Source organism: Toxotes jaculatrix, chromosome 23, assembly GCF_017976425.1.
Source record: "Toxotes jaculatrix isolate fToxJac2 chromosome 23, fToxJac2.pri, whole genome shotgun sequence".
Taxonomy (NCBI): domain Eukaryota; kingdom Metazoa; phylum Chordata; class Actinopteri; family Toxotidae; genus Toxotes; species Toxotes jaculatrix.
In genome coordinates, this window is record NC_054416.1 from 9794522 (window position 1) to 9820389 (window position 25868).

Consider the following 25868-nt stretch of genomic DNA (forward strand, 5'->3'; position numbering starts at 1 on the left):
TGATTTCAACTGCAGCCACTGCAGGAGAGGCGCATTAAGCTGGCTTCCTGGTGCCTGTTTGCATAAACCACAGCAGCGAGGACAAAGGACAGTGTCCACCGGCCCATCAAGTCTTGGCTAACATCAAACGCTTTCTCACTCTGTCAGAAGGGAAAATTAATCTATTAAATCTGTGCTGACAGTTTGTAAAGTGCACTCCACGGTAAATGAGAAATTAGAGTTTAGAAGACCAATTTGACTTGCAATTTCACCTCATCATGACTAATTCAAAAGAGACCGAGGAATTACTATGACTGAGCCGATAGAATATCAGTTCCACCGGCTACAGAGATCCCTTTCTCTTTATCATGGCCAGGAAGGAAACCCTGTATGAAAACAATGTAAATATCAAATATGAAAATATGAAATTGAAACATACATCTCCCCTAAACATGCTTACAAACACACCACAATTGCCTACGGTGAAAAAACTGCTACTGGTCTATAGACGTGAGGTCGCACCTCCAAATTTACATTAACCACCTCTAACTTTCATTCTCAGCTCATTTACACTCCAGCTGTTGCACAACACAAGCAGGACGCGAAGTGTTTGTCTTTAATTGTGATCTTGCAGTGCTCATTTCCTGGCAATCCGCTCACTGATTTACAAAGAAAACCTTTCAAAAAGCCATCAATGGCATTTCAGCTCTGAATTAGACTACTGAGATTTAATGATTGGAATTTGTCTTTTCACTTAGCTACAACAGAAACGTTACATTTATGAGAATGTGGAATTATTTATTTACTCGACGTTTCACCTCACCAGCATTTGCTGAAACCCCGGCTGTCTGTCAACAACAATTTGCACCTGCTGACGATATTTAGCACAACCTCCCTCAAACTGGAGGCCTCTGTCTTTTTGCAGGGATGTATCCTGAGGCGCTTTTATACACTGAATCCAGCATGTTTTCAGTTTGAAAACCAAGAAATAAAGAGTAGCCTAACCCCTAACCCTACCAGACGGGTCACACAGAGATGTGAGGCTAAGTGTCGGAGAATGCCGAAGCACCACTTCACAGTAACTTATTCTGCTGCTGATTAAGTAGAGATCTTCAAAAAGCTGTCCCCCCTCTCAGCCTCTCAGTTCTAACTGCACCACACCATTAACAATGCTGCACTGGCTCAAATAGTTTGTGATGGGCTCTTATCAAACCATTCACAGCAGACCAATGCCAGACAACACCATCAAATATACATCTCTGCTGTCATGAAAGAATCTCTCCTCGTGTCAGGCATTCACGGTCTGTATTTTTCAGCTTGACAGTTTTCTGACCCCCACAGGAAACAATGAGAACTTTAAATGCAAATAAAAACAAAAATAAATAAGCTCCTCAGAGCCCCGGAGTGCATGAGACTGAATGTCCTACCTTGACCCCTCGTACTCTGAACTCGGCAAGGGCACGGCTCATCTTGGAAGCTGCTGTCTGCAGGTCCTTCCCGCTGGCGATGACTTTCACCAGCAGGGAGTCATAGTGGGGAGAAATGACCGCACCCTGGAAGGCAGAGGCGCTGTCCAGGCGGATGCCCATGCCTTCACCGCTTCGGAAAACCTGGCAGGAAAAAAAAAACAGCAGAGCGAAGAGTGAGGGACTTCATACAACAAAAAAATATGTCTGCTTATAATCTGCACCAACAGGCCTAAGCGGCAAAAACAAATAAATATTCAAAATACTTTTTGCCTTACTTAACATTCTGAAGAGAAAGTCTCCAAACTGCAGTGAATAATTGTTCATTAACACCAAGTGAATATACTTTGGAGGCAGAGCAGGGTAAAAATAAATCAAGAATGGGTCCAGTATTCCTGTGGATATTGCTACAGTGGATTCTGCTGCAGTTGGCAAGAAAATACACTTACACAATTTGTCAATTTAAGATTTAGTGTTTTCATTAGGGCGATTATTGTCTCACTCTACATGGTCCAGTAATCCCAGTGGATGTATGATTTTTAAACATTTTCCAGTTAGTTTTTGCAAAAAAAAAAAAAAAGAAAGACACTAATATTTGTGCTGGGAGGTAAGCAAGCAGAGCAGAGCATCCTAGTGGCTCGGTGGTCTGAGATATGCTCATGTGCTTGGTTCAAAAATACCAGAAACAAAATAAAAAACAAAATAAGTCTGCATACTACCCAAAGGTGTAAGGTGCAGAGTCAAACATTTTTCTTTGTTACTGTCGGCTGAATATTTCATTGCAGTGGTGCAGGATTTCCTCTCCCGTTCTACCAGAATTCAAAACATCACGTGTTAGGCGCTCAAAACGTAAGCGTAAATTAACCTGCACTTGGAAGCGGCAGCGGCAGACAGATATACCAGAGGAGCAAAATAAGGAGATGAGAGAGGAGAAAACAAGCATGAGAAGAGTGAGAAACGGAAAGGCTGGACTGTTCCAAACCACTTGGCAAGGGAGCAGAGAGGGAGGAGAGGAGATGTGAAGAGGAAAGTGAGTGACTGTCCAACACTACAACATATGGAGCCCCTCGAGGGCTGGAAGAGAAAGATGAGTAGAAATTATAATTATAACAATGTTGTGCCACATTGATGATATGCTGGTAATATTTTCAGACAATGTGGATGTGTAGCGGTGCCAACGTTTATGACCAACAATATTTTTTCATCATCTTTTTGCTCTTTACAACTCGCCATTTTTATCTAGACTCATTTTGCCCTCATTCTTCAAGCAGGCAATTTTACAGTATTACAGTATGGTGACAAACGGCTTATGGTGACACAGCCAGAACGAACGGACCACTCATTACCAGGCTGATTCCATGTTATGCTCCGGTGCTGCAGTATGAGTGTTAGTGATAGAAATATGCGTCAAAATGAACACACACATTTACAGCAAAATGTAGTGTAGTGTACTTCACATATCAATATATCTTAGCATGAGGCTGAATGCTATGTTACTGCTATGTCTGGGCATGTGGACAACGCATGCAGAGAATGTATTTTTCAAGTTGGAAAAACTACTTGTGTAAGTCTGGCTTATTCACAGAAGTACCCTCCACCAAGGAGGAGTTCAGATCTTTTTCAACATAAAATGGAGGCCAAGTTGAAAGGGAACGGCTACATAAATCCGTAAATGTATGAGATGCCGAAGCAGAGGAAACTGTCACGCGCATTTGCTGCTCACGCTTCCAGCCTCCACACCTGTGCGATATGCCGTTTCAAGGCTCAAAGCCCCAATTTCCAGGTTGTGATTTTCATAAAGCCGAATACTCCCCTTTGATTTTAAAAGCTTGAGGCTGGTCATCAGCACTTCAAGTGTCACCGGAGTAGATCTCAGTGTTGCACACTCACACTTTCTGATGTGCATGTGAATAAGTTTGGAAGCTACTCTGCATAGAATAAATTTGTTTTAAACTCAAAAAGTAGGTTTTATTTTTGAAGAACATGATTACGGGTCATTATTTAGCCGAGCTTCAAAAGCTGTGCTTACACTAAAACTTTTCTGAGGACAGAATAATTTTCTAGTAAATATTGACTGATACATTTCAGGTGTGAACAATTGTTCAAAATAGACCCGACGCATTCTTGTATGCAACCCCGATCTCTACAGGAGGGCCTTTATTCCACCACTTTCCGACAGTGAAATACTGTCAACGCAGTTACAAAGGTAAAAATAATGATTTCCCCCAAAATTCGCCTGAATAATTGCAACAGGCTGAAGTCAAACTTGAAGTGTGTGCTTCCAACTGCAACACTAAAAATAAACACTTATTTAAGTGAGATTTCTATATGATGGTAACATGAGAAAACTAAGGGTGGTATCTGGTGTAAAAACCACAAGGTAATAAGTAAATATCTCACTGCAACATTTACTTGTAGCTAACATAGGTGCTCTGTCAACTTGATTTTATGTAAAAAGAAAAAAAAACATTAACAGTTTGCTAAGTGTTGCTTTTTGTTATTGTCAATAAAGCACTTTGTCTCCACAGTCGTCTTGAGGCACTTGTCAACTTTCCTCTGTGCAAATGCCCCTGGGAAAACCTGTACTCTGTTTACCTTTCCTCTCTACTCGTTAAATCTTTCCTTACTGTGTACAGGCTATATTTTTCAAATTGTTCTGTCGCCCCTTCACACCGCAGGCCAAGCATATAAACAAGACCAGCACAGCTGTTAAGGCTGACTGTTGTGTTAAAGTGACTGACTGGGATGTCCGACGCCTTCCCGGGGTTTCTTAGCACATTGCTATTTAATATTAAACTGCTGCATCCCCAGGGACGGTTATACTATAGAACACCAAACACTGCTGAAACCCACTGAAACTGATGCTGCTCTTTGACTTCTTCAGTCTATACATCCGTACGAGCTGACTTAACATCGAGGCTATTTTTAGCGAAATCCCTCTGAATAATCTCACAGTTTATGCAGTAGGCAAACACTCTTATCCGGAACAAGTTGAAGTGATAAAAGGGGAAGTGACTAGCTCAAAGGCACATATGTTCCTTGACATCCTGGGCTCGGTTGTCATCTTGTAGTTGCGGTGAAGTTTCTGAAACCATTACCATTACCCAGCAGCCTCACAATTTCACATTCGGGGGTCGTCCACACCAACTAGGGATGTGTCAGTTGATTGGATGTATATCTGTGCTGCCCAAAACTCATTAAAACTGATCTTGAGACTGTTTGTGTAAAGCTTGCAATGGTCTCAGGTATGTAAACATATGAACTGTCAAAAACAGACAGCTGGAGGATTTTGTTTTACGGATGTATCAGAGTTGAGTAAATCTTAAACAGTACAAAGTTGTGTGGATACTCATCCACTTTTGTGACTGGAAAAAAAACCACACACACACACACTACAGAGGACTTGGAATTCAGCAAGGGTATGGCTACGTTCCGGTGACAAGGCCAGATGGCTACTGACAGCAGAAATTGCTATGTTGTTTTTCGGTTGGCATTTTCACCAGGTGTGAAAGTAAGATGTGTTTTCTAATCTGATTCTTCAAGCTGTTCTATGATAACTCTAAAAAAGTAAAATACCTAATGAAACAATAAGTCATATTTAATAATCCCTTTTAAAACCTTTTTAAATGGGTAGTCACATTAAGGAATAAGGGTGTAACTAAGAACGTAACACAAGTAAGTGGTGACATTTGTATGGTTTCTTATGTGAGATTTATCATAATGTTTAACAGAAACCAATTTGTGATAGCAGTGGATCAACTGATTCTAATCAGTAATCATGATGGATTATGGATTTTCACCAGGCAAAGTATTAAGCAATGTGTGTGTGTGTGTGTGTCTGTGTGTGTTCTAAGATGTATGCACTTAAATGTCAGAGAGAGAAGAAAGGCAATGAGATGGAATCCAATATAGCAGTTTGTTTATAATGCCGAGCTGTTTTTGTTTTTTTATGTACATAAAACAGAATTCACTTGTGACAAACTTCAGGAGAATAGCGTATTCCATACGGTTTCATCTAATTTAAGTATCTGCCGTGAAAAGCCTGATAGGAACAGCTATATAAGACTGAGATAAGACTGCACAGTCTGAGTGAATTGGATCCAGACAATGAAACAACAACATAGTGAATCCATTGGCATGAATATACATGCTTTAAGATGCACTGGGCAACAATGAGGCAGGCAGATATAAATGCATGTGCACACACAAACATCCACAAAACATTCTGAGCCCTTAAACACGGACCAATACTGTTCTAAATCCAATTCCTGACTGTAAACAATCTTGTCTTGCTCGTGTCAGGAGACTAATCAAACATGCTGCAAGACAGATGTTTGCTGTTACACTTTACTGCACAAACATATATATGAGATATGTAGTTGACGGGAACCCACAAACCAGTGTGGAGCCTCAGTTATTGGAATCATTCAGAGGCTGTTTTGCAGCGGAAAAACAAATTAAAAAAAAAAAGAAAAAACACTGAAAATTTAATTCCAGAGGGCGTTCAGAACTGTGGATGCACAATTTGAAGAGTTCTGCATGGCCACAGTGTTTATAGTTAAACTGAATCTCGCTTTATGCACTGTATGAGAGAATTTCCAACAAGTAATTCCAATAAACAAAATATTTTTGCCCAATTTTTGCTCATTAAGCCTGTGTGGAATCGTTTCCATATTTACTTTTGTGTGCCATGTAGTCATGAGGGATAACGCACTTTTATGCTCTGCTTTTGTGTATGTGCTTTTGTGAATAAAGCATATTAATTCTGGCTTCCGGGCGTGTAGATATATACCAGATGAATGGAGTTACAGGAACACCCCACAGCGACAAGATGGTGCCTTTATCTCAAACACAATGAGGATTCAAACCCAAGCAGTGCCACTAAAGATCTTGTGGCCACAAAGAGACGCAGGGAGAAGAGAGACATACTGTACAGGCAGAATTTAATGAAAAGCCAAGTACCAAGTTAATAATTGAAGTCAAGGTGTTAGCTTCTTTTAGCCCAGGGCGCTGTCTAACTAGAAAACTCCACTTTCTTCTCTCACTCACTCTCTATGTCTTCGTCTCACTCTCTCTCTGTCTTACGTCTTACCTCCCCTTCGCTCACACTCTCTGGATAGTAACAGACACTAATAATTTAAGTACGGAGGCAACTGAAATGGTCTTGCTGAGACATACATGTACAGATTTTGTCCCCTATTGTCCTGCACAGTGACCCACACGTTACTGCTGTCTCACTCTTTATCTGCAATAATCCAGTATCATCCCTGGACTGTTACACAAGCTCACGTTAGGCAACAACGTACCAGTGATGGCTTTGCACTGTCTTTACTCTGTGGTTCACACCTTTTATTTCATATTAGTTCATTTCTTACAGCATATTGGAAGTCCATGTTCATCCTTCTTATATTTCCGTCACGCCCGCCCCCCCCTCCAATGCTCCATGCTTGAAGTATACCACTCAGAAACTCTCCTCCACTGCCTCTGCAGCAGAGGTCAGAGGTGTGTTTCCCTGGCATTGTATGAAAGGAGTGTTGGCCTGCTATTGGGAAAAAAATAAAAAATACTCAAATCTCTAAAAACACATACTTCTTTTGAGGAATTCAGATAAACAAGTGGATTTCCCCACTGAAGCCCATGCATTTTCAAGAATATCAAAACATCTTCTGAATAGGTTTCAGAGGCCCAAGTCATAAAACTTACTGAGCGCGTGGTAGAGACGGTGAAAAATCAAAAACAAAAGCCAAAAAGCCAGCGGCATGAAAAGCAGTCTTACACTGCTTCACTTGACCACGCTGATATGTCGCCATACAAGTGTAATAAGGCAAGAAAACATTTGTAAAAATGTCCTGAAAGTGCATATGGACATTTATTTTAGGAGAGAGAAACAGTGTGATTCTGATGTCCACATATTTTGGACACAGTGCTATCAGTGGTTTGACTAAATGGGTTTTATCAAACAACTGGGAGATAACTACACCTATGAACTACAGTATAAAAAAAAATGTGTGTGCATTTGTCACAGAAGATTTGTCACAGCCCCTTGCAATTTATCATGGAGATAAATATCACACTCACAGCTGTGAATTATATATGAAGAAGAGAGATGGCTCTCTTTAGAATAAAGGGAGCACTTTCATTTCACTGTGTTTATCCAAAGGGTTCGAGTCCTGAAACTGCTTTAATACTGTTCATTACTTCCTTTAATTTCCACTATGACACACACACACAGTTCACAGGACAGGTTACATATCATATTCAGCGCACAACTACACAAAACAGGCAAATTTTCACACTAAAGCACTACACACGCAATGAAGCTTTAATTGCCTTTTTTTTAAAATAATGCCAGACTGCTGACTTTAAAGCTGCCCTGACAGGAAGCTGTGAAAACAACACTGACATATCACCTTTTAGAGCTGCTTTCACAAACGTGTTAGCAAACTGTTGCCTATTCAGACACCCAGCAGAGCCGTGTTCAGACCGCCGGATCAATTTAAGTCGGAAATTTGCTAATTGATGTTAGTTGCTAAACCAACACAGTGAACTGAAACATAGAGGAACAGGAGCTGGGTGGTAAGTCTCTGTGGGTTGATCACTGCATGTGACAACTATCACATTTTACATGGTAATTTCATCTATTGTTATTATAGAAGTACTGATTAGTGCAGCTTTAAGGTCAGTAAAACAGACTAAATATGTATTATTTGTTTAATATTCTCTTAACTCTGGTATCTCCTTGGTGGACTAACATTATTTTTGTTCATTCAGGACTCAGCACATTCATATTGGCTTCTGTGGACATGACGGCGTTTGTTCTAATTAATTGTTAGTCTCACACATACCCTGAATTCATCTCTCGAGCTCAGTTTTCACTGGGAGATTTAAGCCTGGAAACATCCAATTGAAAATCGATTCAGCCCCGTCAGATTTGTTCTGGACCGATCACTGAGCGTTCAGATGACAAATGACTCGCCCCCTCGCCAAACTCAACAGTATACTGTCGATTTATAAAATGTGCCTTTTAAAAGATGTTGCAGTACGTTGCTGCCTGCTTACTTATTAAGCCAGTGGAAAGAAATTTATTTGGACAAATGGAGAAGTAAAATGACCTTGATTATGGGTCTTAAGTGGTTCCACCAATGACTGAACAAGATCCTTGTTCCTCTCTAAACCCATTTAGGAGCTGTAACACAGTAATGGCCCAAATCCTCAGACTCCTTAAGTGGACCCAAGACCAGATTTCACAGTTAGCTTGCTTTTGTAATAACACTGAAAACTCTCCAAGACACTCTCCGAGCCATTTACCATTAAGTCCATTTCTCCTTCTATCCACTTCACTCTGTATCCCCACTTTACAGACTCCTCCACAAAGCCTCATTTATCGCCCTCTTCCCCTGCCTAACCTTTCACCTTCTCACTGACTTTCACCCAACCCTCCAGTCTTCCTGCTACCCAGTTCAATTCCTCCTCCTCTTGTCAGCCTTTGTTTACGTATAGAGCTGAAAGAGACAGCACACATACACTTGAAGCTAATGTATGGAGAGGAAACAGCGAGACAACGCACGCTGTGTTCCAGCTCTGCGTATGAAGCAGAGAGACAGTAAGTGACAGCAATATCTGAGCTCCAACTGATAGCATACCAATTAAAGAGGGAGAGGAGCAGACGGAGAGACAGAAGCACGGAGAGCTAAAGAGAGTAATAAAAGGGAAAGAGACAGAATAACACACAGAGATGAGGAGAGGAGAGAATATAAGTGCCATGTTAATGTTTGAAGTCGAGCTGTGTGAATGAAACGTGGCAGGGAGAGCGGTTGTAGGTGAGAGAGGCGAGGGAAGAGAAGCGAGACAGGGAGAGCAGAGGTGAAGAAGGAAAAAAAAATAAAATTCGCCGATAATTGCTTTTTGGCCACCAAGACCTGATGTTTCAGAAGTCGTGCTTCGGAATTGTTCCATCATGAACACTTTACACTGTTTTGCTTTTCCTTCTCTTATGGCCTAGGTGTATTAACAGATGTAATCTGCACGAGGCCAAAAATCACAACCTCCCCCTCACAGCCAATGATAACAGTATTAGTTTTCAGTTTTCTTCATAGGAAAGTTATTTGGGTTGGCAAAGCACTCCGCAAGAGGAACTCAAAGACAAACAGAAATAAAATCCCACTTTAAATAACATGTTTCATCATTTGACACAGAAACTGTTGCAAACTTCACAACGTTCTCATTACTTTTAGTGACTCAGTGTCTCAGAAGCATCTTCCTACTTTTTCCTTCCATGGCTAAATGCGTAAGTGGGTTGACTCCCAAGGAATTTGGTGACTTTTTTTTTTTATGGGCAGGCCTGGAAAAATCTGGCCATCTCCTGAATTTAATAACTTATGTCTTTCAAAACTTGTGAGCATCATGTCACTGCAACGTGCTGAATTCAAATCTGGTCGCAAGCCCTCTGAGGCAAGCATGCTTCCCACAATTTCGAGTTGGGAAATTTATGTTCTGTTTCATTTTAGCTGGGATTAAAAAGGTTTTGTTAAAATCCAATTTTATTTATTTATTTATTTATTCATTCATTTATTTTTACAAAATGTGCAGACCCTGAGCTTAATGGGACTGATGTTCATTGTATTCAGATTAGCATTTGAAGGGAACCTACTCCCTGAGAAACATCTCGTCCAGCACAATGAAATCCTATAGTTTTCAATGAGATAAGATAAAATAAAATAAAATCATGGGTCAAGGAAATTTGTTATAGTGTCAGTATAACAGGGGACGTGTTTGTATGCAGCACAGAGAGCAGATAAAATGGAGTCAGCTATGGAAATGAGTAGCAGACTAATGCCTTAGAAGAACAGTCTCTCACCTCTGCTTTTTAAGGTCACACATTTACTCAAAACACAGTTAGAGATAAAAGAGACACTGAAAAATAGGTAAATGTTAACTACAATTTCAAGAATGCAACTAAAAAAACCTGGATGACTTATAAAATACATTCAACTTAATCTGAAAGTGGAGTTTCTGCACAACACGACTGCAGAGGAAAACCTTTACAAATACATGAGGAGAGAGAGAGAGAGAGAGAGAGAGAGAGAGAGAGAGAGAGAGAGAGAGAGAGAGAGAGAGAGAGAGAGAGACAGTGGTGCCGACAAGTAATGGGAAGCAAAAACAGAGGATTCTGTGCATTGTGTATTACAGGCGCAGTATGTGCATGTAAATTACACACCCACACCCATCCACCCTCATCTTTATCCTCAGCAACCACACTGCTTCCTGTTGATCATCTGTCCTTTTTGTACTGGATTATTCAAGACACCAAAAGGTCACCCAAGTGATACCGCAAAGGGAGCCTTACATTGATCTGCTTTAATATTGAACACCAATTACGTCGATTGGAGAACCGATGCCTGTTGTGGATCATTACCAGAGCTTCCCCACACTTCACCATAACACACAAAAGCACAGATAGACAAGCACTTCCCCCTTCGTTTTAAATCATTACAGGCACGTCCCCCTGTGAGTTAACGGCTGCGCTAACCTGGTGAAAAATATCTTCAACCGTTCTGACCGGTGACCAATACGGTGGCATATTGGTCCGACCTTAATTAAAAGTCATTGCCCGTCTTCTCCAACCCTACACAAGCCATTCCCAAAGCTAGGAACAAGGGAGCCATGACCAATCCGATTTCATTAACAGAGCGTTAACTGGTGACTCTCAGCTTCACTAATACATAAGAGGACACCAATGTGAACTCAGTTCTGTTGAGCTTTTAAACCCGTTTTAACTAAATGAGTTTCATTCTCTCCCTGGTTTTATTGTGGAAAAGAAAATTGACTGGAGCCTACCACGTCCATACCATGACAACCATGAGCTGATCTATATATGGCATACTAACTCACAGCTATCTGGGCAAATCTGTATATGCAGATGGTCGAGTAAACATCAGGACTGCAACATCTGAGGAATGTCCCCTGTTTTTGTCACCTCTCAGGCTGTGCTGACTCTTTATTATCTGTGGCTGTACTTGACATGTGTTTGTCCAAAGCTGGCCTGGCAGTCCACAACCGTCGCTCAAGTACCTGAATCCAAAATACAGCCACTTCACCCCCTCTCCTTCTATTTCAATTTTCCTCCTATCCTTTCAATTTCACCTTCATTTCCTGTCTCTATACAGGCTCTATTTTTTTTTCCTCCATCTCACAAAACCATTATCTACCTCACTCTACCTCTTCCTCCCGCTCTGTGTCTGAGTCCCTAGGGCATCCAAGGCTTTATTTATCTTTTTATTCTTACTTAATTTAAACTTTTTCCTTCCTTACTTACTTTCTCCCTTTGCATTCAGTGTTTATTTTTCCTTCTATCCTCTAATCACCATCTTGTTTTGGCACGTGAGATCACCAGCAGTGCAATTACAGGCCGAGGCCCAAAATATGTTTACATGTGCGTGTCCTTCATAATAAAAACCATATATTTTTGATAACTACTTCGACACTGTAAGGGGGCAAGACACACACACACACACACACACACATTTACACACACTGCTGCACACACTCAAGACCTCCCTTCAGTCCCTTGTTGCCTTTCATCAAAAGGCTCATTTTTTGATACCCAACTAAATTGGCTTCTCCTTTCAATCCTCTCAGTGTGTGTGTAAGTGTGTGTGTGTGTGTGTAGGTGTGTGTGCTCCAGACGGAGGTATAATAACCCTAATGAGCAATAGAGGATCTCTGCTGCTCTCCGGTTTTTACTCCTTTTCATTTTCTCCCTTTTCTCACTCTCTGAATTTTCTAATCAATTATCGCTCATTCTGCCTTGCCTCCCCTCCTCCTCAGAACACTCTCTAATTTTCCTCTCCGTTCATAGTCTCCTTGGCTCTCCTCTCATTTCTGCTCTTTCGCTATGTCTCCTTTCATTTCCCCTACACTCCAGTCTTTTCCTCACGTCTCCTCTCCATTCCTCCCCTCTCATCACCTAGTTCTTCACCTGCCATCTCCTTCACTTGAATCTTCCCTTCTCCTTCTCAAATCTCTTTCTTTGCTGCATCACTCCCATCACGTTCTCTCATTACAGATTCCCTCCTCTTCACAATTGGGGAAAAAAAAAAAACCCTCTAAGTGCCCAGCTGCTGAAAAAAGCTAGCTTAAAATGTTCGTGTTTTGTCTAACACACTACTTGTCTAACACAGAATAACCACACAAAGTCAGGAAGAAATACATGGCACAGATGCCTGCTGTCTGGCCACGCACACGCACACACACACACACACACACACACACACACACACACACACACACACGCACACGCACACGCACACGCACACACACACACAGTCACTCTTATCTCTCATCAGTGCAACCATTAGAGTCAGTGGCAACCAGATGTCTGTGACGGCACTACAAGCTGTTTTGGGCTTTGGAGGTGGGTTGGGTGGACACACACACACACACAAACACACATATCTGATATACAAGTTGTTCAAATCTGGATGGACCTCCAGCTGTGCCACACACACCAGTTGAGTCAAGATGAGATACATACTTGCGCAATGAATGTGCAAGATGTCTCGATATGGACGGACAGATCCCACTCACAGCTATCCGGGCAATATGAGCACACACTCACGCTTCACATGTCTGAGCCTACATGGTTCAGAAGACAACTAGTGATGTCTCAACAGTCTAAATAGAGTCTGAGTACAGTCATGAGAGAATAAGCTCAAACATGGCAAAGCACCATCCAGGAAAAGTCTCAATCAAAGTTTCATCACCTCGGGGGAAAGTGTCGAATTTTATGTTTTAATGTTTAAATAAGAAAAGCTTGTTCAGTGTCCTCATAAAATAGACTGAGTTATGTGATGTCTGCATATGACCTTCATAACCGCGCCTCCATTGTGTCCATCTGTCTCTTCATTTTAAACTCACATTTAACTCATACACTTACAAATCCACAGCTCCAACACAACCTGCAGGAAACATGAAGTGTGCTAGATAATTCAAAGAAAACATCAATACGGTATGCGTTCTGTGACACAATAAAGAAAATCTGATACTAAACCTGCTGTGTTATGCTGTTTCCATCAACGTTAGCGTGGTGGGTTTACAATCTCATTTTTATTAACCACACCACAGCGGTGGCTTCATTGCTGTCAGTCAGTCATTCATCGCTATCAGAAATCTCTCAACAACTGCTGGATAGAATACTGTAAGGTTTGATATGAGGCAGATGTTCATGGTTCTCAGAGGATGAATGTTACTGACGTTGAGAATCCCCTGACTTTTCCTCTAACACACTAAACCAAAGTGGTGAACATGGTAAACATTATCTGATAATGTTAGCATCATCATTGTGAGCATGTTGCAATAATTCAGGCTTTAACAGAAGCTCTAACATGGATGTAGACTCTTAGTTTTACTAAAAAATATGTACTAAATCTCCATTATCTTACGAATATGCATTTGTGACAGCTCTGTCATGCATTAGGTCATGTGCTATCCCCACATTTCTACCGTGTCTGATCAAATATTTCTCCCTAAGTTACAGAGGCAAAGTTGTTTGCATTTTCATCCAGTGTGCCTCACTTTTCACTCCTAGTGTAATATTAAAGGAATCCATTTTTTACAAAAATAATTTCTCCCTGCACCTGGCACTTCTCCCCCTGCGGCAGATGCCTTGGCCATTGCTCTTGCTCATCTAGACTCCTCACTTTCCCTTCTGGCTCACCCAAAAGTTCAAACCATCTTTCAACTTTCATCAGTGCTGCCAAGTCACTCCCTGTCTTCCTCCCTGTGACGACGCCAAACATTTCTCAAGGCTACACCTATTCCTCACCTTTCCCAAGAATTGCTTCCGCTTTAATTCCACCAGCGTTTTTTATTTCCTCCTCAGTTCTTTGAACTACCTGTTGCTTACGTGATTCATATGCCTTATTTAAGTGCCTTATTTAATCATGTAACATGCAATGTAATGTAAAATATTTACATGAGAAGCAAGAAAACCTCTTGACATTGAACAGAGCTGCAGTGATCCTGGGTTAATTAACAGCCCACTTGTACAATATCCAAAGCCTCCGTGACCAATATCCATGTGTGAAATATTGAGGGTATTTATATAATGAGTGCGCTACATAAAGAAAGACTAGCACACATAAAGAGTCTCATCTGCTCTCCATATAAATCTATAGATAACTCTTGCATATATATGAAAGCAGCCTTGAAAATAGAAACACGTGCTAAAACAACAGAATATGGGGATTGTCGTATTATTCAGGGTTTGTCAATAAAAAACATTTTTATTTGCAGAATAACGTGAAATGTTTAATGAAGTGACATTAATGACATGATGTTGTTGGATTGTTGTACAGCAAATTACACAACAGCGCGGGGATAAAGATCAACAGAGAGAATGAATGTGTTTTTACGCCAAAGCTCCTTAATTGTAACTCAGATTGCTTAATGGTTTGACCCCAAAAGTCAACTTCATTTCATAACACCATTAAAAAGTTCCTATTTTACTTTTTAATTATCATGAACAAAGCTTTACAGACAGAAAATGATTCTGCATACGCATTTTGCAGCAGCACACTGGAAAACCTCTAAATCAATAAATCTGTTAATCAGCGCCACACTGACTTTGCTGTGAGCGATACTTTGGTTTTAAGGGCTGCACAATGGTAGTTTCTTCGATACATAACTACATTGCACATTTACATTTTAAAATACTTTCTATGCAAACACTTATTACTTGATAAATGTTGCTGACAGTAGATTTTCTTATTTTACTTAATGAAAACAAGCCACAGAGGAAGACAGGTCGTTTGTCAGTCTCTTTTTGAGACAACTTTGCTCGACTTCACTATCAGAGACGCAATCATCAACTAAATGAAAAATGAAGCCGAGCTGAAGACTGGAGGCTGCTGCAGGATACTGATGCATTCTTTACACTGTGAGCACGCTGCACATTGATCATTTAATCATGAACTTTTATGGGACATGTGAGGTAACTTCACCTAAGCTCACCTCCGTCTCTCTGCGTCCCTGTCTTATTCTCTCTTTCACACACAGAGCAAAGACAGGAAAATTAAGACTCACAGAGCTGAAATGATGTGGTCAGTGAAACGTACACCTGCCAGCTTTGGCCTGCGGGACTACACTCATGTTGTCATTCGCCCAAGCAAGCAGAAGTAACACCAATGTGATACAATTAGAGAAGGAGGGAAGAGGTGACAGGGGACGGGGACTGAGGAACTGGAGATGCGGACAGAATGACAATGTGAAATTTAGATAAAGGAAGGACAAAATGAAATACAGCACTTTAAGTGAGTGCTGTGTGTGGTTTTTGCGTAGCTTAGGTGTCCATGTGTGTGCACACGGAAGAACGACGCCACAGGGTTCTCTCACAGCAACCAGACAATTCAACATGGCCGACCGCCAATCATATTTCACTCTTGGCTCCTGGCCTCCCCCCTTCCCTCCCCTCACTGCCATCACTCTCCATGCATCTTTTCCTCCTTCTCTGTCTGTACAGTATATACCAAACACAGCATCCGTTTCTTGCTAAGTAGGTCACTACACCTCCACTGCTCCTTCCCTTCCTGCGCTGCACCATCTTTATTCTCACTCCACGTCTCTGCCAGCTTCCCCTTCCTTCCCACTTCATTTTCAGCCTATTTGCCATTTTGCTTATTATGGATTCCACTAGCATTTTTATCATATCAATTTTAAAAGTAGCCCTGTTTAAGACACGTGTGCTCAAGTTGAGAACACACTGGTTGAGTGGACTCAATGCTTTTAACCTGAAAACAAACAATTTGTTCCCCTGCACATCTGAAAACCCACAACCGGTTTCACCCACACAGTAAAAACATCATCCCATTTTGGTAAAATTTGGGCTTTCAGCTGTCGCATTGCTGCCATTACTGTGCATGAGGAGCACTAATGCACAACAGCATCTTTAACTTCTAACATTTCCCTGAATGTCACTGGATAGGTGCTCTAGCGGCTACGTGCATGCAGTAAGGGCTCCAGTATTATCAGCTGGTAATCAAATTTAGCATATTCTCAAAGACCATTGAGCGTAAATGCCAGAGTGCTCGCTATCAGCAGCGATCTGTCCTCCACAACTGACACTTAGGTTTGTGACCTGTGGTTAAAACCGAGATACAAATAACCCCAACAATGTAATCCAATCAAATACAAAACAAGCTCTGGTTGGGCTAAAGGTTACAGCTAATAACACAGGATTTACAGTGACATAAAACAAAAGGATATGGTACACTGCTCCCTAAACTGAACAAGAGGACAGAATTGAGACATCACCCCTTCCTAAGATGAGGAATAGAAGAGGTGAACGTGTGGCAGCTGGTTCGATGATGTTCAAAAATGAGTCACCGCTCTCATTAAAAATCTTCTCCAATTCATCCATCATGATCAAAAAGCAATCCATCACACCGAAAAAGCAATAAACAGTCACAAAATAATTAAATCTGTCTCATTTAATTCATTGCATGAGACATTTTCTCCCCTCCACTCTCACCTTTTCTCCTCCTTCCCCCTCCGTCCGTATACACACAGAGTTCAGGTATTTCATTGTCAAGCCAAACTTAACTGACAAAGACATGCAGGTCTCAAAGGCATTAAAAAAATATCTGACAGACAGACAGAAAGACAGACAGACAGAGAAACAGAGCAAAGTTGAGGGAGGAAAATAGAGGTGTAAGGGGAATTGACAAAGAAGACAGAGGAGGAGTGCAACGTAGCCAAGGCAAGCAAAAACAGAGGCAGCTAAAGTAGCAAAAGTTGCTTGAGGTGGGGGGAGAGCAGGAGAGATGAAAAGGAAGGAGTAACATGGGAGGTGAGGGAAATGCAAGAGTAAGTTACAGGAGGAATGCAAATTCAAAAATAAGAGAGGAAACACGAAGGAGAAGAGCTGAATGATGATAAGCAACGGTCAAGTAAGAGGATGTTCAGAAGGGGAAACTAAAAATTACACCTAAAGAATGAGCTGTATGAGGGACGGGGTGAGGCACAGGTGAGACTGATGCTGTTTCGTGCACATTCATCTGATTTTGGGGGAAAATCTTTGTACAAGCTGTTTAACTGTTTGCGGCCCCTTCATTAAATCATTGCACCCAGTGGGATGGAGCAACTGGGAAAACCAGGCAGAGAGAGAGAGAGAGCAAAGTTCAGAGTTAGGAAAATGCTTCTGTTTTTGCCTCCAACAAAAATAAACTGGAACTTCAAGTCAAAATATCAGCCCCCAGATCTATTTTTAAACCAGCTGCTTTCCAAAAACGCACTTGTGTTTCAATACACAGTATGCTGAGGAAACTGTAAAGGAATGTGGGAGAGATGCAGGAAGGCAGGCAGATGGTGACAGCTGACAAAAAAGTGACGAGACCGAGCTCCGTTCAGTCTACAAGTGTTTATCAGTGAGCAACAAACCTGTGCAACTCCTCCCTCACATATTGTGCTGCTTTTGTGTTGATATGATGACTACGGGAGCAGGCACAAAGTAGTGCAATTAGATTCTGGCCCCATTAAAATGCATCCAATGCTCCCCTTATGTTTTAAATACTGACAACCACTGATGAATCATCAGTGTATAATGAAATAAATGATCTTAGTTGCACAAATCACCACTGAAAATTATTATATATTATATTATTAACCCTGTGAGCCCGTACGTATCATATATGATACCCACATTTCTGGGACTCATTGCATCACCATCAAGCATAAACTTTGCATTTAACCCTTTTAGATGAACTCTTATGCTCGTATACTGACTCCTGGTGGACCCCCCTCACTTTTCCAAATGTTTTGACATGTGTGATACAAACAAAAAATATAATTAGAATTTATTTTTTTAATTATTTTTTTTTTACATTTTGTCAAAGGGACAAATAAAGAGTTCATATTTGAAAAATTAGAATTTTCTGACCATTCTTTCATAGTTCAGGTCTCACAGGGTTAATTTGCTGTTTAAGTACATTTATTTTGTTAAGTATTCCTCTTCCTCGGTCTCTCCTTTTAAACATCTCTTTATCTCCTGTTTTCCTCTACATTGTGCCCGTCTCCTCAGGTAGTGCTTCTTCCCTCTTAATCCTCTGTCACCTGACTCCTTTCCTCACCGCCTCTTTGCCATTTGCGTTGATTTCACCTCCAACTCGCGCTCTCTGTGTCTCCATCACTCCGACATCCATTTCAGCTTGAGCTCAGCCTCTTCCCCTCTGCCTCATCCCTCTTGACTGGTACTTTGCTTTTACTGTAAATAATCTTCTTTCTTTTATATACACACACACAGTCTATCCAAAGTTCTTCCTGCTCCTGGCAACACATACTGTAAATAATATTTCCCTACTCTTATTTATTTCCCTTATTTAAAAGAAAAAAAAACTTTCATCCATCCTTTCTGCTCTCTTCCAAAATCAGGATTTCTCTATCTCTATTCTCTATTCCCCGTCAAACCTTTTTTTCCCCCCGATCCCTGTCCTTTTTAAAAAGGCGCAGAAGCAGCATATCCACTTGAAACTGGATACATGCACGCAATCTCATGCATGCATACACACACTCCAAAATTAATTTTTCTGTCTAATTTTGCTTATGACCCCTCTGCCTGTCTTTGCTTCTCTCACAAATACACACACAAACACACACACACACACACACTACAAAGAGCAATGAATTAATGAGCTACATTTTTATCAGTGCAACTAATGAATTAGCCTGTGATGGATAATAGGAAACTGGATATGGATGATGTGATGGATAAGTGTGTGTTTGTGTGAGTAAAGACCTGGATATTTTGTGCGTCTGCAGCAATGTAAATGTGCCTGTCGTGTAGGCATGTCCTTGTGCACGAGTGTGTGCGTGTCTCTCTATTTTCTAACAAGGACAAAAGCACTTTGATCATTATGCCGAAGCCTTGATCTACCACCGCAGTAATGTATCATGCATCACACACGCTCTCCTCACTATCTTTGCCTTCTTGTTTTACCGTCTCACCAGCTTCTTGTCTTCGTTTTATCAAAACCACAACCAGATCCATGCAGATGTGCAAGCGTACACATCTGTGCCATTTTCATCCCTCATCCATTCCCCCCTTGATGCTATTTCCATATCCAGCGTTGTTGTTGTTGTCATTTTCCTGCTCTGACTCAATCACTCAATCATATGTATATTGTATGATGTATATTATATATATGTTGTTATGTCACCTGCATTATTCATTGTGTGCATGAACAGAACAACCACTACAGCAGTCTTATCCCTCATTCAACTTTATAGACACTCGTATCACACATATTTTTTTTAACTGTTTTGATTAAACTGGATGTGAATTACTAAAATAAATGAGAGCCAATTTATAAGGAAAGCTGAAGTTATTTTTTTTTTCAGTAACAGTTTGCACATTTTTTTGAAGTGGAGATTAAGCACTGATAACATGTCAAGGTGGTCAACAGTAAAAGTAGAACTAAATAAATATATAAAAGCAACCGTCTCTGTTTCACTGCCTCCAGCTTCGCTCAGACGGGCACATGTGCTGCATCTCTGCTGAGCACTTCAACTTCAAAGACTAACTTTACTCTTAGATCAAAAATGAGCTGCACTCTGGAAGGACAGAGGACTCCTCTTTGCCATGTCTGCGATCCAAAATGCTCAAGTAAGTCAATTACGTGTGTTTTGCTCAACTATTGAAAAGGTTGTTGTCTCACATGTACCACTACAGCGGACACACAAAAGAGCAAAAAGGTCAGAGTCCATCATTGTACTAAAGTACTGCAGGACACCAGTAGATACAACCTAGATCAGAAAAGGTGGTGTCAGCTGATTTACGCATATTTATAATGTACCTTACTTTCTAACAACTCGGCTCCAATTCCTCCATACACGAGTGCCCTTATTATCTTTCTCTTCCTCCCGTCTTCTTGTACTTTCTGTCGTGTAACCAGTGAATTTTGATGTGCCTCATGCAGAACCCTGACACGATTACATCCCCTTAACTTCTTTTACACTTTTATTTCATCTCTGTCCGTGTCCTCCATCTATTCTTTCTTCCATTTCTCTCTCCATTTCTTTATGTTAACCGCTGGAATCGTCGCTGCCAGGAGTCTTACCATTAAACTCTAAAATCATTTCTGGATTTAAATCCCTTACAACACAGTTGTCCTCATTACCCCCCACCTCCCTGTATGCTATCCATTATTCATCCATCCCTCTCCATCCCCCATGTCTCTCTCCCTCCCTCCATCTTCTGCAGCAAAATAGCATTGTTGTTGTTCTTAGCTTGCAGTCCCTGCCAGTACTTTCATTTTCAGAGCATGTGTTATATCAGCTGACTGGCCCAGCAGAGTAAATAGAGTCTCTGTCACCCTGGAGCTCAGACTCATTAAAGCATAATACTCATGTTATGTGGGGACCCAAACTAAACACAGCAAGCCTCTGACACCCCAGGAGCCAGCCTCTTAAAAACATGCCACAGCTCTTACATGGGAACCCAGTCTGAGGGAACGCTGACTCTCACCAAGGGGTCTGGGCTCATAAAAACTACTGTTTGTCATGTGGGTATCGAAAAGTAAGTACACTGTCTTCCTGTTTGAAAATGAGCTCAATGGTCGTCTGTGCCAGCTGCTTATTACAACCCACAATTACATTTTGACACAGGAGACTGGATAACTGCTTGTTCTTTATTGTAACCATGACGATGAAGGTCCTCTGAGTATTTATTTTAACTCAAAATGCAATCTTTTCCAAAAGCTAACCAAGTAGTGTTTGTGCCTAAACCTAACCAAACCATGACATTCCATAAGTTTAACCTCATGTTTATAGATACGGAGGTCCAGAATACCAGCCACCAGTACGCCATCACTGGGACACTATTTCAGGAGACACTCCCACAGGTCATATCAGAGGTCAGGGACAGTTCAGGTTGGAGGACTTGTTGCTGAACTTCTGGGTCCAGGGCAATTAATAATATACTAGCACTTCAAGTAAATTTAGTCTGCGACAACTCAGGCACGGGTCAAACACAGGACAAACCTATTACAAAATTATTATGGAGTTTGTTTCCTCTGAATGTAGTTCACAGCATCCCAAATCCCACTGTCCTACTCTCAAAATCCTCTGGAGAAACTGGAGAAAGAGTGCGCTCATTGTGCACAGTTAGTCTAAATATTATCCACAAGAAATAGCATGAATTCCCAAAATATTCAAGGCACGCTGCTTCATTAAAGTATGAAAAATTAAAAGCATTTATTACCGAGGATGTGTGATTACAAGAAGTCCAACGCACGCCAGGATTTCTCATGGTCAAACACTCAGATGACTGAATCCAGCAAAGACCTCCATTCAACACAAAAGAACTGGACTGAAGATGATACTGGATGTTGTGATGCTTTGAGGTCAAGATAATCGTGCCACAAAATTTTTGCACTGCTCCTTGCCTGCTGATTAATAATTCATTTGTTAAAATGTCTGGTGTCTCCTTTAAAATATATGGGTATTAAGTTGGGACCCAAATTGAGTCAATCCGGTCTCGACGCCCTGAGGCTCAGAATCTTTAAAATATATTAGCATTAGTCTTATTCTGGGACCCAAACCGAGTGAATGTATTCTTGGACACCGCAGGGCGCAGACTGATTAAAACATATCAGTACTATTATGTGGGGCGCCAGCATAAACAGGCCCCGGATCCCTTTAAAATGTCTGCCCATAGTTCCCCTCTCCCAATACTCAGCCCTAGCTGCATTTCTCTGTGCCAACAGTGGAAAACGGCTGCTTGTTGACACGAGCATTAGCCTCATATTATGACAAACATCCACCTTTTTTCAGTCCCCACCAAAAACCAGATCATCCTCATTACCATCCTGTCCTCCTCTTCCTCGTCTGTCCCTGCCAGCGGGTGAGGACGGTGTCACAGTGATGCCACGAATCTGTTCTGACATTGTTCGCACTCACCATCTCTCATCACACCCTCGAGCCCGACATTACACCCTTCTACCCGCCAAGCATTTTTCTTTTCTTTCCTCCATCCACTTACATCATTCCTTTCCACCCATCTCAATCAGTGTCCCGCACTCTGCATTGCTGCGTTACTCTGTTTAAGCTGCGAAGACAAAATACGACATCAACAGTTACACTTCTGTTTCTATTAAGGGTTATCCCTCTCCTCAAGTTGACTGGTGATGACTATAATCTTAGGTAAAAGCTTATAATCAGCCTTCTCAAAGAGGAGCTCAAGCACTACAGGCACCAACAATCTCTGTCCTAATTCTTCTGTCTCTTCTTTCCGTATTACTTTGGGCAGCTCTTCCACCGTTCTCTCCAAAATTACTCAGCCATTTTTCCCTCCTCCATCTTTCCCCACCAGTCCCAAGCTGCTCCCTGCACCATTTTTCCTTTTGATACCCGAGTCCATCACAAATACTGTGCAAATACTCTGCTCAGAACTGAGGTGATGGAAGTAGCTCTGTCCTTGTTAGTGCTCTCCCTCTACATCCTCTGCTAAATGCCCCAGTGTTAACGCTCCAGTGGCCTATTTTGTAGCTGTAAAGCATTTGGCGAGTTTCCCTTGTGTCTGTCCTCACTGCCACTTCTCTGTCCCTTGGTTCACTGTTTTATCCTCTTGTCCTTCTTCCTTCGTGCAATGGCGACTTTGTGACATTTGGACTCTCTTTGTGTTTTCTATTCTCTGTTCACCCCCAAAAAATATCTCCTTAGGCTTCTACGGCTAAACGTTCAGGCATGTTTTCATCCCTTCAGCTCAACCCTGTTCCTTACTTGATCCTCTCGATTCTTTCCCTGGCTTTTATTTTATTTTATTTTTTATTTTATGCATTATCTTCATTTTTATTCTGCTTCCTGCAACGCACTAATGCCTCTCCCCTTCTCACCTCTTCCCGTTAATTCCCATCACAGTTCATTTTCTCGTGATTCGGCTCTTTCTTCATCCCTCTCAGATATTCCTTGCTTCTCTGTGTCAGTTAATGATAAAGTTTCACTGACACGGTGACGGTTTTTCTTTAATTACCATGGAAGATAATCAGCTATAATGAGAATCAGGCTTTTTGGACACAGCTTCTTTGGCCATTTTTAACTCCACTGGCCTTAGTTTCAGAGTGGGATTTATATTAAGCAGTACTGAAAAATGATGGTGACACCACCAAATCCAAAAACTTAATCTTTGCATAAGTGTGAAGCAGTGAAAGAGCTTTTACATTATGTGTCTCATATAATCACCACTCACTGTCAAATGTCTGCCTTGTCCCATGTTGACCTCAAACTGTCAAATGAAAAAGAATAGCCAATGTCTCAATCATTAATGTCCAAAGACCTCAATAATTACGTCTTTATAATAGCTCTCAGCTCAGTTGTGGTGTCTGCAGTGAGTTGGAGTTACTGGTGCATGGGTTTAGCTTCACAACCTGAAAATGAGCACTTAATGTTCACTTGACCTTTCCCAGCTTCTTCCCCTCCAATCTGTCCTTCTCTTCCCCTCTTAACAATATGAGAGAAAACAGCAGATGAGAAAACAAAGTAAACTCTGACAGAGGAATAAAACCAAGAAATAAAAAGACTGACATTGACGTGTGGTTCTAGATTTCTGATCTCGTAGGACTTGCTGCTTTTATCTTTTCTATAGCACTGTAACTGGAATATCTTTGGATTTTCAGCTGTTAGCCAGACAAACCAAGGAGTATGAAGTAGTCAGTTTGGCGAGATAGGTTTTTTTACTCAATCTCTGACATTTTAGAGGCTAAATGATGCATGGATTAATCTCAGAAATGCTCAAATTCATAATAAAGTTAACCATCAGTTTCAGCTCTATCTTTCCTTAAACCCGCTTTTCGCCCTCATCCTTATTTCCTCACCTGGTTCCCTCCACTCCTTACTCACCGCTTACAAGAAATGTGCTGTCATGCTGTCCACCTTTCAATGTCCATCATCCTTCCTCCAACACTCGCCTCTCCTTTCTGTCACCCTTTTCTCTTCTGTCCAACCATTTTTCCATTTCATCCCTCCATTCCTCACAGTCGATCATGGCGAGCTCATTACATTTTCTCTCTCTCTCTCTCTCTCTCTCTCTCTGCGTCTGATTTGAAAACTGTTCCATTAATCCTCTCCAACTCCAGTCATTCCTCTGCATTTATCACACTGTCCCCTACACAATATGTTCATAAACTACGTATTTAAGGAAAAGTCATTTCTGCCTGGATTACATTCACTGGGAAAGTGTAACAATCTTGTACTGCACAGAAATCACAGGGGGAAAGGTCAGCTGGATAGTCTGACATCCAAAGCACAGGATTTTAACAACACAGACAGAAACCTCCCTGTGTGCTGCTGGGTTCAGACGACTAAAACCCTCCCTTAGTACTAGGGAGGGATTGTGATTTCGGAAGACACTATGTCCCGTCTCATGCTTCGAGTTAGCGTTAATTGTTTCCCTACTGATTGATACCTAACCTCTCTTGCCTAAACACAAACATAAAAACAGTAATCGTGCTTTCGTTGCCTGGAGCAGACACTGTAGGGAAAACTAATGAAGCACACTCGCCGTGAAGGTTTGAAGATACATTCAATATAAATGTTTCCTTGTTATGTTAATAAAAATTGTAATTGGGGCAGCACTGCATTTACAAAACTTATTTTCACATGCAAATTAGTTGTATATGCTCATAATTTTTTGGAGACAAGGTTGCCCCCCCCCACCCCCACCTCCACCCCTCTTTTCTTCCCAAACACTGACTCCCACACCTCCTCCATTTGTCTCTCTCTCCCTTCCCACTCTCCAGTGAAGCGGACCGTTTGGGACATGTCGCTAATTAACACCATCAACGATGCCTGGTTGCCACGGGGACTGGCCGTAACCGCCGGCGGCACAACGGTAAACAAAACGAATGTGTCGTAAATGCCAACACGCATGTTGTCTGCTTCTCTCTCCCACACACACACACACACACACACACACAGGGGCAAACAGACACGCACATGCAGGCTAACACATGCTTGTAGAAATAGCACAGACATGCACGCACAGGCAAATAACTTGGCTGGAGAATTAAAATGCACACCCAAACAAAGGCACAGAAACACATAAACAAGTGCGATATTCACACACGCACACACAGGCTTTGAGTGTCACAGCATCGGCCTGCCATGTCTGGGGATACAGGATGATTAATCGCACTCTGTACAGATGGCCACACTGGGGGGAGAAAGGGAGAAGAGGAAAACTGTCCTCTCTGTCTCTCAGCATCCATCCAGCATTTTCTCTCACTCTCTCTTTCTTTCAAAGCCCCCCCTCTCTCTCTCCTGGTCTCTGCTGACCCTCACTCCTCTCCCTCTCTGTTGTTTGCTAGATTTATGAGTGGCTTTCGAAGACCCACTGTCTTTGGCAAGGTGTCTGCATGACTGGCATTAATGACATTC

General features: G+C 41.5%; 1 protein-coding gene across 1 annotated transcript in view; it reads right to left on the bottom strand.

The window, feature by feature from the left end:
* Positions 1-25868, bottom strand: part of LOC121176805 (pyruvate carboxylase, mitochondrial-like) — a 253601-nt gene that overhangs the window by 137795 nt on the left and 89938 nt on the right. The window contains exon 12 of the mRNA XM_041030884.1: positions 1407-1589. Coding sequence (XP_040886818.1) covers positions 1407-1589 — 183 coding nt within the window. The remainder of the gene's footprint in view (positions 1-1406; positions 1590-25868) is intronic.